Source organism: Cryptomeria japonica, chromosome 10 (assembly GCF_030272615.1).
Source record: "Cryptomeria japonica chromosome 10, Sugi_1.0, whole genome shotgun sequence".
NCBI classification, from domain to species: domain Eukaryota; kingdom Viridiplantae; phylum Streptophyta; class Pinopsida; order Cupressales; family Cupressaceae; genus Cryptomeria; species Cryptomeria japonica.
In genome coordinates, this window is record NC_081414.1 from 87,788,560 (window position 1) to 87,807,192 (window position 18,633).

General features: G+C 34.1%; 1 protein-coding gene and 1 pseudogene across 1 annotated transcript; both read left to right on the forward strand.

The window, feature by feature from the left end:
* The first annotated feature begins 1,406 nt into the window (after positions 1 to 1,406).
* On the forward strand, positions 1,407 to 3,548 carry LOC131855766 (heat shock cognate 70 kDa protein-like). Its single transcript, XM_059213384.1, has one exon. The coding sequence runs from the start codon at positions 1,511 to 1,513 to the stop codon at positions 3,398 to 3,400; it is 1,890 nt and encodes a 629-aa protein (XP_059069367.1). The 5' UTR covers positions 1,407 to 1,510; the 3' UTR covers positions 3,401 to 3,548.
* Positions 3,549 to 9,885: 6,337 nt separating this feature from the next.
* On the forward strand, positions 9,886 to 11,266 carry LOC131031543 (heat shock 70 kDa protein 18-like; annotated as a pseudogene).
* Positions 11,267 to 18,633: the final 7,367 nt, after the last annotated feature.

Sequence of the window (18,633 nt, forward strand, 5' to 3'; positions counted from 1 at the left end):
TCTACAATGAGTATTTATTACACTAAGAAATAATGGAAACTCTTTTCTTACCCAAAGTTTAAAATAAACTAATACATTTAATGAAAAATATTGTCATAAATTTGATTACTGTGAGGCTTGAAAAGTAATTAAGAGTTATTGCTGCGGCAGAGTATTGTTAAATAAAGAAAAGCACCCGAGGACAGATTTTATCAACAAACATTGGCTTCTTCCATCAAGAAATAATAATCATATAAAGAAATAATTTGTACGTTTTGTATCTACCAACAATAAAGATTATTTGCAGTAAATTTCACAACATGAACGAAAGTAGTTAGATGATTTCTACATTAAGTACTTACCATACCAAAAAATAGAGGAAACCTTCTTCTTGCCCAACATTCCAGAGCAAACAGTCTAGCTAATGAAGGATCTTGTAGTAAATTTCATAAGCTTAGAAACCTCTTTGGGATTAATGGCATAATTAAGTACTGATACCAATAGAGAATTTTAAAAACCAAAAGTGGCATCTTACATTGAGAAATATGGTGTGTTTACAGTAAATTTCACAAGGAGGAGTAAGCTTTTGTATACAATATCTGTTCAACACACGAAAAACTAAACTAAACCCTTCAATTTCAAACAGAACTAAAACAAGAAAACTGTTACCGTTAAATTTCGTCTTACAGACGTTTAAGAAGCGATTGACCGTGAAAATCAAATCAAATATATAATAGAGTGAAAGTATAAAAATCCTAACACAATACAGGGAGGAGCTATTATAAGAATACCTTTTAGCATTCAAGGCTGCCACATCAAGAAATCTTTGTAGAAGTTAAATGTTCCTGAAACTAGTGAGAATGTGGGCATTGTTGCAGAAACTCTAATCTACCGAACTCTGTCGAATTCGCACACAGAAAATTGCTAAAATTGTTTTAAAACCAAACAATACAGAGCATTAAGTATGCATTGAATAGGTAATCGCAATATAATTAATAAGCATTTAAAACTATTACTTTGCCCTGTACCCACTACAGTTGTAATCTTCATGTAATCAGAATGTAATTATTTCCTTTCTTTTATCAATGTTTGAAGTGTTTGATGGGCTCTCGTCAAATCTATGATTATTTACTTTAACAAGTAAATGATGAATTCTTATTAAGACAAGTATTGCACTTGTACTGCAGTCATCATGATTTTTTATTAATGTGCAGTCAATTCAGAATTTCAGAGTAGACTGTTTACTCTACGGTATAGACTTTAATACTTTAATCTATGGCAAAGAAACAAAATAAAGTTTAGATGTGTAAAGCAACCGCCATAGAAACAAAGTAAAGTTCGGATGTGTAAAGCAACAGCCATAGTGGAGGTGCATTTATTTCTATACAGCTCATACTTTTGGTACGTGCCTGCAGAGACAATAAACACAAGACCTATCATACAGATGAGCACCACTTGCAAATACAGTCTTACCTTGTTGAATCAACAGTTCACATTTCAAAAGAGAGAAGCAGAAGGCAGCTCATAGAGTATGGAAGGAAGGGGGACAGGCAGAGGCAGAGGCAGAGGCAGGGGTAGGGGCAGTGGGAAAGAGCAAGAGAGGGCCATTGGAATAGATCTGGGTACAAGCTACTGTTGTGTTGCGGTATGGCAGTCGCACCATAACATGGCTGAGATCATTGTTAATGAGCAAGGAAACAGAACCACTCCTTCCATGGTTGCTTTTACCCAATCCCAGAGACTTATTGGCGATGCTGCTAAGAACCGGATTGCAACCAATCCTGTTAACACAGTCTTTGATGCCAAGCGACTCATTGGAAGGCGCTTCTCTGATTCTTGTATGCACGATGACATCAAATTCTGGCCATTTACTGTCATCCAAGGTAAGGATGATAAGCCTGTCATCGAAGTCACTTACAAAGAAGAAACTAAGTTATTTGCGCCTGAAGAGATCTCGTCCATGCTGCTCATGAAAATGAAGACCATTTCTGAAAGATATCTTAAGTGCGAGGTGGAGAATGCCGTTATCACTGTGCCTGCTTATTTTAATGATGCGCAGAAGAGAGCCACAAAGGATGCTGGTAAGATTGCAGGCCTCAATGTCATGCGAATACTTAACGAGCCAACGGCTGCAGCTATATCTTATGGCTTTCATGATGTATTTACTGGAGAAAAAAACATTGTCGTCTTCGATTTGGGTGGAGGTACGTTTGATGTGTCAGTTTTGTCTGTTCAAAAGGGTAAGATTGTCGTCAATGCTGTTAAAGGGGATATGCATTTGGGAGGTCAGGATTTTGATAACAGAATGCTTAATTACTGTGTTCAAAAGTTCAACACAAAATACAAGGTGGATATGAGTAAGAGTGCCAAAGCTCTTCGAAGGCTTCGTTCAGAATGCGAGAGAGCAAAGAGGAATTTGTCCCTTGAGGAAGAGACTGTCATCAACATTGACTGTCTTTATAAGGAACATGATTTTTCTGTAAATGTTAGCAGAGCCAAGTTCGAGGAGCTGAACGCCGAGTTATTTGAGAAGTGCATAGAAATAGTGAGAGAATGCCTACATGATGCTCACATGAGCAACGATCAAATCGACGACATTGTACTAGTGGGAGGTTCGTCGCGTATTACAAAGCTGCAAGAATTGCTGAGACAAAATTTTGGGCAGGAAGAGGTATGCAACAAAGTAAACCCCGACGAGGCGGTTGCTTATGGCGCAGCCGTGCAGGCGGCAGCATTGAACAATGAAGATGTGACCCTTGCGCTCACAGATGTCACACCTTTGAGCCTTGGAACTGAAACTGACGATGATGCAATCACCGTAGTTGTTCCTCGAAATACCCCAATTCCCACTCAGAGGAAGAAATATTTCACTACGTCATATGATGATCAGACTAGTGTGAATGTTGGTGTCTATGAAGGAGAGAGAGCATTGATCGCACAAAACAATTTGTTGGGCGAATTCGATTTGAGTGGAATTCCGCCGGCCAGATGTGGGGTGCCAAGTGTTAAAGTTTGCTTCAAAATAAGCGAGGGTGGTATTCTCACAGCTTCTGCAGAGGACGAGGGTAGCGGAGCAAGTAAAGAGATCACAATAACCAACGCGGGTGGAAGATTGAGCAAAGAGGAGGTAGGTGAAATGATAGCTGATGCAGAGAAATTTCGAGAGGATGATGAAAAAGTTAAAAAGAAGAATATGGCCAGAAAGAGTTTGGAGCACTTCATTTACAACATGAAAAGCAGGATAACTGAGGCCAAAGCCAAACATAATATCAAGACATCTGTTGCAGAAGGCGTCTTATTGACACTGAATAATGCCCAAGAATGGTTAGACGACAATGAGGACGCTGAAGCTTCTGAATTTGAAAACGAGTTGAAAGAACTCCAGAATGATCGGTTACCTGATTTTACCAGGAATCTATGAGGTATGTCAATTTCTGAAAATATATGTTTTTAAATTTAAGGTCAAACTACCATTAAGTATTTCCCCTGCGCCATCATCGGAGCTTCGATTCAATTGTATTAAAGCGTTTCTTCCGGAAAATGTTTTTCATGAGTAAAGATAAAAGCATAAGGAACTTTTTCACTTTGGAGGAAAAATATTGTTAAAATTTTAATAAGAATTAAATTTCAGTTTATTTTTTTTAGATTAGTATTAAAATTTCAAATATATTTAATTAAAAAATTAAAAATATCAATTTAAAATTACTATTTTTATTTAATTATTTAAGTTTATTTTTTTTATATTATAAATCGAGAGACCAAAAAAGATGTTTATACATATGAGTTCAGGGGAGGCAGGGCCTCAACAGTGAAACCAAAAAGAACTAGACGAGTGTCATATACAATGTACTAAAAGAAAGCTCCAAAATAAAGTTGTACTTGCTGCCATAAGGAACTAGAAGAGGATTTCATCCTGGTCTTCCAGCCATGTGGTCCACCCTTGTGGTCCTTCCATCCAGACCACCTTCTTCCTTTCCATGATTTGTATGCACATGTCAACCCTGTTGAAGGGCAGAGCTCTGGTATCTTGGAGTTCTTTAATCAGTTTCTTAACTGCCCTCTCGAAGGCAGTTTGATTTTCTGCGATCCTTGCCCATTCATAACCATCTTGCATCTCGTATATAAACATGCTGGCTCGGCCTTCTTTGAGGAACCGTAAGAGTTTGTTTCGTTCAACATTCATCAGGAAGCACACCTGTACAGCAAGTTTATAATGTGTTAGTTTTTTAAAAAAATCAGTAAGTTCCCTAGGATTACCTTGGAACTTCTCCTCATTTCTGAGTTTCCAAATAAACCAAAGGATAAAAGAGGACAAAATTTGCCAAATTAAGTTAGCATCCTTTTTAAGATTATGGACGAAACCAGTAACTATAGCATAAGTAAAGACATGCTCAGTAATGGATATTCCAAACATTAACCAGATCTCCCTAGCAAAAGGGTAGTCAAGGAAGATGTGCCAAGTGGATTCAGGTTTAATGCATACAGAACAAAGATCATATGCAGCTAGATTATTCCTAATAGGCAATCTATCCAGTAAGAGCTACCATCTGAAACACTTGATCTTAGGGGGGATGGGAGATTTCCAAAGGTTCTCAAAGATTTTATACCAGGCGGTAGGGCTAAAGTGGACATTCCATAGGGTGTTGACATGGTCGATCACAGAGGTGACCTGGTTAAGCAGGTTGTAGATAGCTTTGGATTTAATTTTAGGGAGGGGGGAACCATCCTTCCAAAGGAATGAGAGGTACCTGTGGGTGTCGACATGAGTGTTCTTAGGGAGATTGAGGGTGTTACAGGCATTCCTAATCATATTGTAGGTCTGCTTATGCGAAGCAGGGAGATTAAATTTACTACTAAGTTCCTCCCAGGTGATGAGGTTGTCATTTTCTAGGATATCCATAAGATACTTGATCCCCTTATTATGCCAGAATCTAGCAAAACAGCCTTGGGTTAAGGCTAGTGGCTTAGAGTTGTGGTGGAGGTTCCACAAAATCGACCTTTCACCATGTATAGTATTGCCACAGTCAATGCTAGAGCTGCAGATAAGTATACGCACATGCTCCCAAGCTTTCCAGATGGACTTAAAGACTCAGGTGCCTTGGACAGACACCGAGAAACTTCCAACAAGTAGATCATTGAGTGGGAGGGCTTTCCATGATTTGGCAGCCTTTGGGAATCCAGTTTTAATATTATTTATTAAAATATATGTTATTTTAATTTTGATTTTTAAAATGTTTGTTGAAGATGTTTTAGTTTTTATTGACGTAATCATGTCATGGAGTTTCGTTACTTGTAATTGCATAACATCTTTAAACATAATGGATGATCACTTGATTGTTTTTTATTCAACTTATAATTTTTAGTGTTAATATTATTTATTTATTAATAAAGTATTGAAATGTTGTAGATAACTTTCGTTTTTTTTATGTAATTTATATTTCTTTATCATAAATTCAAATAAAGTTAGATTTTTTTTTAATTTGTATCATTTTTGTTCATGTTGTTGTCATCTTGTCTTATCATTTGAATATGTGCAAAAAATAAAAAAATTAAAAATTAAAAGGGTTAATGTTAATCTCTTTAAGCTTTAACATTATCATTGACCACCTTTCACATCAATATGTTATACTTAGTGAGAGGTTCCTCTTTTTCTTTTGTGATTATGTAAACATAGATAAATAATTTTGTAAAAAGAAAAAAAGTGTAACTTTTAAAGTGGGTACGAACATATTTGAGAAAATGAAGGAAAATGTATATTAGTCTTATTTCTAAATCTAATTTAAAAATTTAAAGCTCTACCATTTCCAAGTTTTTTATTTTATTTATTTATTTTTAATTGAATGTTTTGTGGTTTTTAATTAGAAGGTATATATAATATTTATTTATAAGAATTGAATTTTGGTGAGTTTTTAGTCATTTATAACTAGATCAATAATTATTTAAACTTTAGAAAAAATTAAAGAGAAATATTTTTATGTATTTATAATTTTTATTATTAGTAATCTTTTGTTAAAATAGAATTCACATGTCATAAATTTAAAATTCAAACCTACTTTTTACTTCAAATTTTATTTTCTAACTTAATTATGTTTCCTTACCATGAATGTAGATATCAAATAAGTCCATACCCTCGTTAATTCCTAACATTTCAATCCATCTAGTTATCGTCATCTCTTATTCTATGAGTATGGTAAACATTTTTGCAAAAGAGAAAAAAAAATGTCTATATGAATGTGTAAGCTCCACCTCATATGTAACACTTTTTACATCTATACATTGTATATATAGAGGTTCTTATTTTACCTTTATGGTTAAAGAGACCTATATTGTTTGATTGTGAGTTGTTGACTTGTACATACTTTAATAAGACTATTGCTTTCAAAACAATATAAAGGAGATTAATCTTCATTGCCAAAAGGCCTTGAACATTTAGAATAGCTTCTCAATTAATTTTCTATGAGAAATTAGATTTTTCATTTTGCTCAACAAATACTCATTAATAAGGCATTTCAGAGTTTATAATTCAATTACATTTCAAACAGATTTTAAGATGAGTAAGTCAATAAAAGCTACAATATAAAATTAATAAAAAGATTTTAGAATTTGATTGAATATTGGAGTTGATAGCTAAAATAAATGTCAAGATGATATCAAGAATTTTTAAATTTTTATCCCTTATCAACAAATTTCATACATTAGCATTCACAAGTGATCAAATTATGTTAATGGGACTATAGAAAAACAAAAAATTTAACTAAAATTTGTATGAAAAAATTATCTTTTAGATTGGTTAGTGGGGGTTCTTATTAAGGCCTTTATTGTTAATCATGAAGATTTTTTAATGGGACCCATGTCCCTACAATCCATTTTATAAGATTATCACTTTAGCTAACACTCTACCAATGAGGGATACTATTGAAATTGCATGCAAACTCCCATTTCTCCTATTATGGCATTGCTATATAAAAATTGAATGCCTCTCTCCTTCTCACCCTCTTCCTCATTATATGGGATATTTGCTTCACCTTTTTCATCTTTCACTGTTATAAGTTGGTTACTTGAACTCCTTTGATTTTCACCTATAAGATAACTGCTTTGATTCCTTCTTGCTTTCCAACATCATTACCCATTGTTGCACATTATAATTGGAGTAAGAATAAAACTCTAGGATTCCTACCAACACTAAGATATCATTGGTAATTTGAACACCTATCTCCAACATGAGAACCAAGTGATCATATAAATTGACTAGAATCGATCATTTGACATTTTATATGAAAATATTATATATATTATTAAACTATTTTATTTTTTAAGTAATTAAATTAAATTAAAATTTATTGAAAATGGTATATAAGTAATAAAAAATGCACTTAAATGCTAAGCAATAATATTTTTAATTTTTTTGTATGAATGTTTAAAGAAATTAATTTTTTAATTATAATTTTGACTTCAATGTTTTTATAGAGGAGTAATATACCCCTTATATCCTTGTTTTATGCTCACTTTTCCCTTGTACACATGCATTAATGTGATTATCAATTTAACCTAGGTTATTTCCACAATGGTGTGTCTTACTTATGGGACATTCTAATTTTTTTTAAATCAAATAGTTTTTTAAAAATTAGTCATTTAATTTTCTAGGGGTCCCATCTAAAGTATTTTAATTAAATAGGGTTAGATCAAACGCCTGTGCAGGTTTACGTGGTTGGAGGTAGTTCTTGCACTGTACAATAAACCTATCGCTAATAAATCTTGTGGTACGAATGTGGCTTGTAAGCAACATTGGAGATAAAGATTGAATTTTAAAACAAACCTCGTCGCTAAATGCAGACATGATAGCGACAACTTTCCGACCACCGCCAAGAAGGAGGCTCTTGGCGAGCAATTTTTTTTTGGCTTACTAACAATTTTTCGGGCTTAAAAGCCCACACTAAAGTCTATCGACTAAAGATATGATGAATACATAATTTAATTTCCTCTTCAAAATATCAACAAACCATGTCATACAATCAACATATCAACCTACAATTGTCAGGTTGAAAGACGAATGAATAATATGAAGAGGACAATGCTCAATATATCATAAAGTAACCCCCAAATTATGCTTAAATTTCTATATAAAAACCTCACCCAATATTAGAAAACTTGAAAACTTTGACATATATAAAATAATTAATTTATGAAAATTTTCAAATATAAATTTTATCCATTTATAAAATTTGATATACAATTCACAAACTATTTACTAAAATTTTCAATACAATAATTCATTTTGATTAGAAACGTTTAATTTATGCTTTAAAAAAATTGAAAATTGAAAAATGATTGAATTTCTTTATTTAAAATCTACGTTATGAAAAATAGATTGAAAAAATGCTCCCCATCAAATATGTTTTCATATACTCTAAAATTATTTAGTGATGTGCAGTCAATTGAGAATATGGACTTTAGTCTACGGCAAAGAAAAAATAAAGTGAAGAAAAAAACAGCCATTTTAGTTGTTTAAAGAATTGTTTTGCTTTTATCTTTCCTATCTGTAAGAGGAAAAGCTGAAACTTTAGTTTACCATACTAAACGGTGACGTGAATGACAAGCAAAACACATTGACAAATAACGTGAATGACAAGCAAAACACATTGACAAATAACGTTAAAGGTTAATGTTTTCCTTAACACATGTTAGGCACTGGTTACTACTTTTTTAAGTGTTTTTGTTAGAAATGGAATGAAAGTACAATAGTTAAATAGATGTGAAGTTAAGCTCTGATTTTCCATTTTTCTATCATTTATCAATAAATTTTATATATTAACATTCACACGCAATCAAATTAAGTTAATGGGATTATAAGGACTCATGTTCCATACAATCCATTTTGTAGGGTTATCACTTTAACTAACACTCTATCAATGAGGGATAGCATTCCAATTATATTCAAATTCATATTCATTCTACTATGACATTACTATAAAATTTGAATGTTTTTCTTTCTTCTCACCTTCTTCATCATTACATGCGGCATTTGCTTCATCCTCTCGATCTTTCACTGCAATAACTTGATTACTTTCTCTTTTAATCTTCATATGTAAGCTAACTACTTTTATTCTTCCCTACTTTCCAACATCATTACCCACACAACCCCACATATGATGGACCAATGAAGGAAACTTTAACCCCACATAAAAGCTTCAACCAATCAAACTTTAACTTATGTTTATCTAGAATTTTGAATTCACTTTTACAAAATTAAATAATTATTCATAATAGTTATTCTTGTCTTTTGCTTTGTCAATCTTTATTGGAAACATTTGCTTTATAAGTCTAATTTTTTTAGAAATTGAGAATGCGTGGGCTTCTTTATTTAAAGTTTGCATTATGAATTGACCCTTAACTTAGTAAATAGATTGAATTCAACTGCATCTATAAGAGCTTTTTTTTTTATACAATCTTATTTTTAGACTGATATTTAATTTCTTTGTAATCTTTATAATTTATCTAATAAAATAAATTAAAAATAAGATAAAATAAATTAAAAAATAATAATGTCATTTAGCTAGGAGTGAAGTGTAAAGCATATATCAAAGGAATCCCAACAAATATATAACGATTTAATTTCTTTGTAATCTTTATAATTTATCTAATAAAAAAATTAAAAATAAGATAAAATAAATTAAAAAATAATAATGTCATTTAGCTAGGAGTGAAGTGTAAAGCATATATCAAAGGAATCCCAACAAATATATAACGATTTACTTTAACATTATTTATTCACATGCGGTCAAGTCATAAATAGACTTTAATCTATGGCGAATAAATTAAGAAAAGTTTTAAGACGTATCAAGCATCGACAACATAGGTTCAATTATTTCCTTACAAACACAAGATCTATCAAACGGATGAGCACCATATTCCAAATACACTCTTTAACCTCTTTAAATCGGCTTTCTTCGTTTTGTTTTTCTTCAGTTTCAAAACAGAGAACGAGAAGGCAGCTCATAGAGCATGGAAGGAAAGGGAAAGGGTAAGGTAAAGGGCAAAGGAAAGGGAAAGGGGAAAGCAAAGGTGAAGGAGCAAGAGCAGGTCATTGGCATTGATCTGGGAACAAGCTACTGTTGTGTTGTTGTATAGCAGCCGCACCATAACATGGCTGATATTATTGTTAATGAGCAAGGAAACAGAACCACTCCTTCCATGGTTGCTTTTACAAACTCCCAGATACTTATTGGCGATGATGCCAAGTTACAGATTTCAACCAATCCTCTGAACACTGTCTTTGATGTCAAGCGACTCATTGGAAGGCGATTTTTTTATTCTTGTGTGCAGGACGACATGAAATTCTTGCCTTTTGTTATCATCCAAGGGAAGGATGATAAGCCTCTCATCCAAGTCATTTACAAAGGCGAAAATAAGTTATTTTCACCTGAAGAGATCTCATATTCCATGTTGCTCATGAAAATGAAGACCATTTCTGAAAAATGTCTTAAGAGCAAGGTGAAGAATGCGGTTATTACTGTGTCTGCTTATTTTAATGATGCGCAAAAGAGGGCCACAAAGGATGCTAGTATGATTGCAGGCCTCAATGTCATGAGAGTAATTAACGAACCAATGACTGCAGCTATAACATATGGCTTCCATGATGTATTTACTGGAGAAAGAAGAATTCTCGTGTTCGATTTGGGTGCAGGAACGTTTGATGTGTCGGTTATCTCTGTTCAAAAGGGTAAGATTATCGTCAAGGCTGTTAGAGGGGATATGCACTTGGGAGGTCAGGATTTTGATAACAGAATGCTTAAGTACTGTGTTCAAAAGTTCAACAGAAAATACAAGTTGGATATGAGTGCGAATGCCAAAGAACTTTGAAGGCTTCGTTCAGAATGCGAGAGAGCAAAGAGGATTCTGTCCTCTCAGGAAGACACAGTCATCGACATCGACTGTCTCTACAAGGGACACAACTTTTTTATAAAGGTTAGCAAAGCCAAGTTCGAGGAGCTCAACGCAGACTTATTTGAGAAGTGCATGGTAATAGTGACAGAATGCGTAGAGGATGCCCGCATGAGCAACGATAAAATCGACGACATTGTATTAGTGGGAGGTTCATCACGTATAACAAAGCTGCAGGAACTACTTCGACAAAATTTTGGGCAAGAAGAGCTATGCAACAAAGTAAACCCTAACGAGGCCGTTGCTTATGGTGTTGTAAAACCTTAACACATCCATGTACCTCATGTACCTCAATGAGGAGCCTTTTCATCCTGATGTCCTTGAAATGCTATGTTAATTTGTGCCTATTTACTCGTTCATCACAAGTTCTATTAATTGATTTTACTCATGATTGATAACTAATCTAAATTTTATTTCAATGAACTCTATTTTAAAAAATCTCATTCATATCTTAAACTTGTTTCTATTTTAGTGACACGCCCTCTCACCTCTGTTATCAATGCTACTCTGGATTCAGTTACTCTGTCCTCTGAGAAAGAGCTTATCAAAAATCTTTTTTTTTTGTATAAAGTTTTGTGTAATGATTGGCAAGATGATAATGTCCCCACTTAGTATACCATTCCTTCATGTCTTCGGCAGGTGGTTGGATGTTATTTATTTTTTGTTTTTGTGTTTAGTAATTTTGCCCTGGTCATTTATCGGGTTTTAGCTTGTTTTGGTCTTCTATGTTTTTTGGTTGGTTGGGTGTATATGTAAAGCTTTGGGCCTATCCCGCTTTAATTAATCAAAACATTCAAACAAAAAATTTAAAAATATAATTATTAATATGTAAGTGCATTATTTATCACTTATCTACCATTCTCATCTAATTTAAATAATTCTAAAATTATGGTTTAATAACCCATGTTGTTCAATGGCTAAAACACTTGCTTGGTGAAATCACCACCAAGGTTCAAAACCCTATTGGGATGTTATGCTCACAAGCTTGGTACTTTCGTTGGGCTGGTGAGCTCGTGGATTTGACCAGCAATAGTGTTGGACACCTTAAAAAGTGCCCCTTACCAATAAAAAATAAAATTCATATAAATTGTCAGAGGTTCTAGCCAATTTATAGGATCACTTGATTCTCATGTTGGAGACATAGGTTCAATTTACCAAGAATATCTTAATGTTGGTAGGAAATGCTAGAGTGTTTACTCCAATGATTACGTGCAATAGACATGTGGGTAATGATGTTGAAAAGTAAGGAGGAATAAAAGTAGTTATCTTATAGGTGAAGATCAAGGGAGAAAGTAATGAACTTATAGTAGTCAAAGATAAAGAAGATGAAACAAATACACTATATAATGAGGAAGAAGGTGAGAAGAGGCATTCAATTTTTATAGTAGTGCAATTGTAGGAGAAATGTGAGTTTGCATATAATTGTAAAAGTATCCCTCATTGGTAGTGTTAGTTAAAGTGATAATCCAACAAAATGGATTGTAGGGACATGGGTCCCATGAACAAATATTCATGATTAAGGATAGGGGCCCCAATAAGATCCGCTACTAATCAATCTAAAAAGATACATTGATGCAGAGGTAAGTGTGGTGGACTGAGAGATTCAAACCAATCAGGCATATAAGGGAAATACAAGGTTTCAAAGCCCTTCCCCAAATAAGATCAAATGGCATAAAAGACACAAAATGGATTTCAAACACCTCGAGGCACTCACCTATGGTTAAGACACTTCATGACACCTTACACAAAGCAATTGAACAGGTCTTGGTGGACTTTGAGACCTAAAACCCAAAGGAGCACTCAAACACCAAGAATTGCCAAAGAGGCCTAATTGCCCCTCTTATAGCCCTGTAGCGACCTTCTAGAGCAACTAACTCAAAACTTTTCCAAAGAACTGGACAAAGTGTTTGGCTTTTCAGATACCCTTTTTTAATTTCTTCAACATATGTGAAACTTGATAGGGGTTGTTTTGGACCATGTCTCTGCTGCTACAACTTTTGGACTGCAAAATGGCATAAAAGTGGGTCATTTAACAAAGGAACACCCATCAAATCTTAACCCCTGAACTCCATCTCTTGGACAGTGGCAATATATGTTATAAAATGCTTAAATATGAGAGGAATTAGACTCAAACCACCTGCAACATAGAAAGCCCCAAATTTGAGCATGTAGACCCTAGGAAACTAGGGCTTGGTCAATGTCTGACCTCCAGGCACCTTACCATCAAATTGATGGACCCTACACCATCCCTAGGACCTTCCTAGATGGTTTCCTTCATAAAAAGGTACCCTCCTTAAGGTAGATTGGTCAAACCAATACCCTACCAAGCATCTTCATCATGCATAACCCTGCAAATCTGCAACTTTCAAGGATGTCAACCCTACAAAACCTCAAACCAATGGTTTGACAAGGTAATATACATCTTCCCCAAGCCCCTTGCCAAGTTTGGGGTCAAGACATGCAATGAAATGAAAGAAATTACATTTACAAGCCTGTTGCTTACCCTAAATCTGGGTTTTAACCGGTTATAGAAAAATGCTTATAACTTATTCAAATGGACACCAAATCAATCAATATTGGTATCAAAATGAATTTAAGACATCATAGATCAACCTCCAATCAATTTTGAACAGAAATCAATTCACAAATGCATGGAAAATTAAAGAGTTTCAGACTGCCACGTGATAAAATGCAGAAAAACAAGGTTATTTCACGTTTATTGAAGCATCAAAACTTGTATTTCGGTCTCCAATCCCCTCTCTCCCCTTTTTAGGGATTTATTACAAGGTTTATATAGTGTTTGGCTCATCCCAAACCGAATTCAAATGGATAACTACCCTCTAACCACCAAAAATGCAATTTTGCAACTTTTGACAACAAAAAAAATGCACAAAAAGTTGTCATGTTGTCACACAAAGTTGTCAACTTGCTCAAATGGCTTATCCAATGCATGGAATCAGTCCCTGTGGTCATTATATGACCCTCCAAACCTATTTTACTCATAAAATTCATCTCCTACCCAAAAACCAAGTTCTAGGCCAAAATTGTCAATTTTGCACATATTGGCAATTTTCAACTTTTGGGTTTCCTATTACATTTTTCCAATTTGGTTGGCTCTAATGGCCATTATTAAATCATGTGAGGACCTTATAGGTCTCCTTGCTTCATTGGATGACTTTGTATCATTCTTCACCTTGGTACCCTGAATGCCTTGAATGGATGCTCCTGCATCATACATATTTCATACAAATTTTAGTTAAAATATTTGTTTTCCTATATTCCAATTAACTCAATTGGTTACTTGTGAATGCTAATTTATGAAAAAATTTGATAGCGATAATAAGTTAGAAAATCATGGCATCACCTTGGCATTTATTTTAACTATCAATTCCAAAATTTAATCAATTATAAAATCTTTTTATTAATTTCTCTTATAGAATTTTCTCGACTTAATCATCTTAAATCTATTTGAAATTTAATTAAACTTTAAACTCTCAAATGCCTTATCAAGATTAGTCTCCACTTTATTGTTTTGAAAGCAATAGTCTTGTCAAAGTCTACACAAGTCAACAACTTACTGTGATGCTAAAAATGTGGTATCTAGAAGGCATACACATATAATGAGACAATAAAATATAATTGAAAAGCTTAATTAAAAACTATATTAGAAATACAAACCATAAGCCTTGCTTGAAATGTCCCATTTTCCTCTATTCTTGAGGACCTTGAAGGTGTTGGATTGATGGGCTCTCAGCGGAGCAATGAACTCCAAAGTGGCAACTCAAGAGTTGAGTAGCTATTTGATCATGATTGACTATGGAGATTATATGAAATGCATGATTTAAGAAACTAGATTAACATGCTATGATTAATCCAAAATGCTAATTACTAGATGATTGAAATGAAAATTGCCTATAGTAATGATGCTAAAGCTATGAATGCAAGGGATCCTCATTGCTCCAAAATGGGGGATATTTATAGGAATTCCAAGGCCAAAGATGAGGTGGCAGGAATTGACGGTCCATATCTGATCTGAAGATATCAAGGGCCAAGATTGAGGAAGTTGGAGAAGAGGTTGGAGGAAGGGACACTTGTAATCTCTGTGGTGACAAGTGTCAAGGAGCCTTTCTCATGAGAGGGAAAGTGTCCATGGGAGGAGACATGTGGCAAAAGTGCCATGTGTCCCAAGGAGAGAATATCCTCTCAGGACGACACAATCATCGACATCGACTATCTCTACGAGGGACATGACTTTTTAATAAAGGTTAGTAGAGCCAAGTTCGAGGAGCTCAATGTAGACTTATTTGAGAAGTGCATGGAAATAGTGAAAGAATGCATAGAGGATGCCCACATGAGCAATGATAAAATCGACGACATTGTATTAGTGGGAGGTTCATCGCGTATAAAAAAAGTTGCAGGAACTACTTAGACAAAATTTTGGGCAAGAAGAGTTATGCAACAAAGTAAACCTTGATGAGGCAGTTGCTTATGATGCGGTCATGCAAGCATCAGCATTGAACAATAAAGGCGTGTCCCTAACGCTCACGGATGTTATACCTTTGAGCCTTGGAATCGAAACTGGCTCTGGTGTTATCACCGTAGTTGTTCCTCGAGCTACCCCAATTCCTTGTCAGATAGGGTTATGTGTCACTACAACCTATAATAACCAAACTGAAGTAACTATTCCCCTCTGTGAAGGAGAGAGACCATTGACTACACAAAACAATTTGTTAGGTGAATTTGTATTGCGTGGACTTCTGCCGACTAGATGTGGGGTGCCAAGTGTCAAGATTTGTTTTGAAATAAGCGAGGATGGCGTTCTCATAGCCTCTTCAGAGGACGAGGGTAGTGGAACAAGTAAAGAGATTACAATAACCAACGCATGTGGAAGACTGATCAAAGAGGAGATAGATAAAATGATAGATGATGCTGATAAATTTTGAGAGGATGATGAAAAAGTTAAAAAGAAGAATCTGGCCAGAGACACTCTGGAGCACTATATTTACAACATGAAAATCAGGATAACTGAGGCCAAGACCAAACATAATATAAAGGCATCTGTTGTAGAAGATGTCCTATCGACATTGCATAGTGCTCAACAATGGTTGGATGACAATGAGCATGTAGAAGCTTTTGAATCTGAAAACAAGTTGAAAGAGCTCCAGTTTGATCGGTTGCCTCATTTTGCAACGAATCTACATGAGGTATGTCAATTCCTGGAAATATATATTTAATCTTTGTAAATCTCATATTCTCATTTGATATAGTCATTGTCTTAACCAATTAATCACTATAGATCATTTTGAGGCTCCCATTGTTGTAAACCTTAACACATCCATGTACCCCATAGGCTTCCATTGTTGAAAACCCTAACACATCCATGTACCTTAATGAGAAGCCTTTTTTATCATGATGCTCTTGAAATGTTATGTTAATTTGTGTCTATTTATTTGTTCATCACTAGTTCTATTAATTGATTTTAGTCATGATTGATAACCAATCTAAATTTTATTTTAATGAACTTCATTAAAAAATTCTCATTCATATCTTAAACTTGTTTCTATTTTAGTCCCTTTATTTAGTCATGTGTCTAGTTTGGGTATTGTGCTTAGATTGGGGATTTTGTATCTTTAGACTTATGGTTTGTGTTTGCAAATCATGTTATGGGGAGGGGATTTTTAGCTATTTTTAGTTTGGGTTCTAAGTTTAGAGATTGAGGTTTCTGCATCAATAGCTTCCTCATTTTTAGCTTCTTCTTCTTGCTTCGGTTCCTCAATCAAATTGAGGAACTCTTCTTTCTCGCCTCTTGCCACTTCTGGGTAGTCTATCTCTAATTTCCTCTAGTGCTCTAATATGTATGTCATATTCCCAGTCCTATTGCACCAATGGTTGCCTTTGTTGGTGATCTACATTTACAACTTTCTTTGCCTATCAACGACTTTTCTATGATGTATTCAATTGAATATATGGTTCAATCTCAAGGAAGGAGTCTAAGTTCCAACAAGCTCCAAATATACATTTAAATGTGTGTTTTATTATTATAAATGTTTCTATTCATCTACCATTAGTTTTTAAGTCAATATTTATTTTCCACTAATGAGTTTGGGTGTTTGGTGTTTGCAGGGATTACAAAATGCATGAATATATCCAAGTGGATTGACAATTCTAAAAATACCCAATCCTCATAAAATCCATGAATATGTTGCTAGATTTTACACTTTATTTCCTTGTTTTAGTTTTAAAATGATTTGAGTATTTCAATTCAGATGGTTGAAACTAGTTCAATTTTGTTCAACTTTGTATTCTCATTTAAATTAGAGACACCCTGAAGAAGCATCGGTCTGTAGAAGTGTAAAAAAAATTGTAGATGAGTTTCATGAGAATTCCTATACCAGTTCTTTGGTTGTATAACTAGTCAATCATAATTGACTATCATGTTTTGCAAACTATTCTTTGTAGTTTCCTCCTAATTCGCATCCATTGCGAGTTGAGATGGTCCTTAATCTTAAAAAGTTTTAAGAAGTGAACTATTTTTTTATGGTTTTATAGATTGGGTTATCTAATCATCACAATAGGGTTTAGTTTCCCAGAGTGTATGGCTTCTTTCCCTTTTATGGTGTCTACCATAAATTCACTTATACAAACTCATTATAATGTGTGTTCCATGTGGCTTGGATTTGTTCATAAAACCCATTCAATATTTTGAGTTTGTCTTTACAATCACTCATTTTGATAGAATGACTCCCAAAAAATTCTTGGCCTAGTTTTCATTTTTTGGTTGTTTACTTTTGTTACCATTTGCACCCTCTTTCCTCTACAAAGAATGCACTGTTCTGAAGATATCTCACACATTCTGCTATGAGTTGCTTTCATAAAAAAAACAATTTAGGGTGAGACACTATTTTTTCCGAATAAACAATCGTCTCACATAGGTTCAAACCCCATGCTTCTTCAACAGTCCAATTAAAGTTGAAACAATATGATTTTAAATTTTAAGTTGAGATATCCATGTCAAGTTGAGATATTCCAATTTGTTGTTTATATGTGAAACCAACCAAACCAAGTCAAACTCTATCTATCAATTAATTTATGGTTTGTTTGTTTTGGTTGGGATTCATCTTATGTTGGGATTTACTTATTTATTGACCAGGTGGCACGTGGGCTTCAAGTTTAATACTGTTATTACTCTTTTGATGTTCTCTATTTGAATTCAATATGGTTGGATTTCAATTTGTCAACGTTATACCTTTTCCTTTCTACACATATTACTCTTTGGAATGAAACCCTTTCCAGATTTTGGCACTATCATTCTAATCAAAGTACCTGTTTCTTATTGTTCTTGTAATATAGCTCATATTTGTTGTCCTGCAATAAAACCTGTTCTGGGTTTTGGTTTATCATTTTGATCAAATGTATATATATTTTTAGTCTATTCGAATGAATTATTGTACAACAGACCACTTTAGTCTATATATTAAACTTTTAATGGACTAGTTAGAAGTTGAACCTAAGACCTCCTAGTTGGGGGTGTGCCCATCATTAAATGATGAGCAGTCCATATATTTGATTTGGTTGTGGCTCATTTTCTATTACTATATCTAGCAGATATGACAACAACAATTACTGTGACATAAGGGACTTTAGGCAGCATGAACATAGATCAACATCTCAAGAGCATACCAAATCTCATTCTATGTACACACTAGAGGCTAC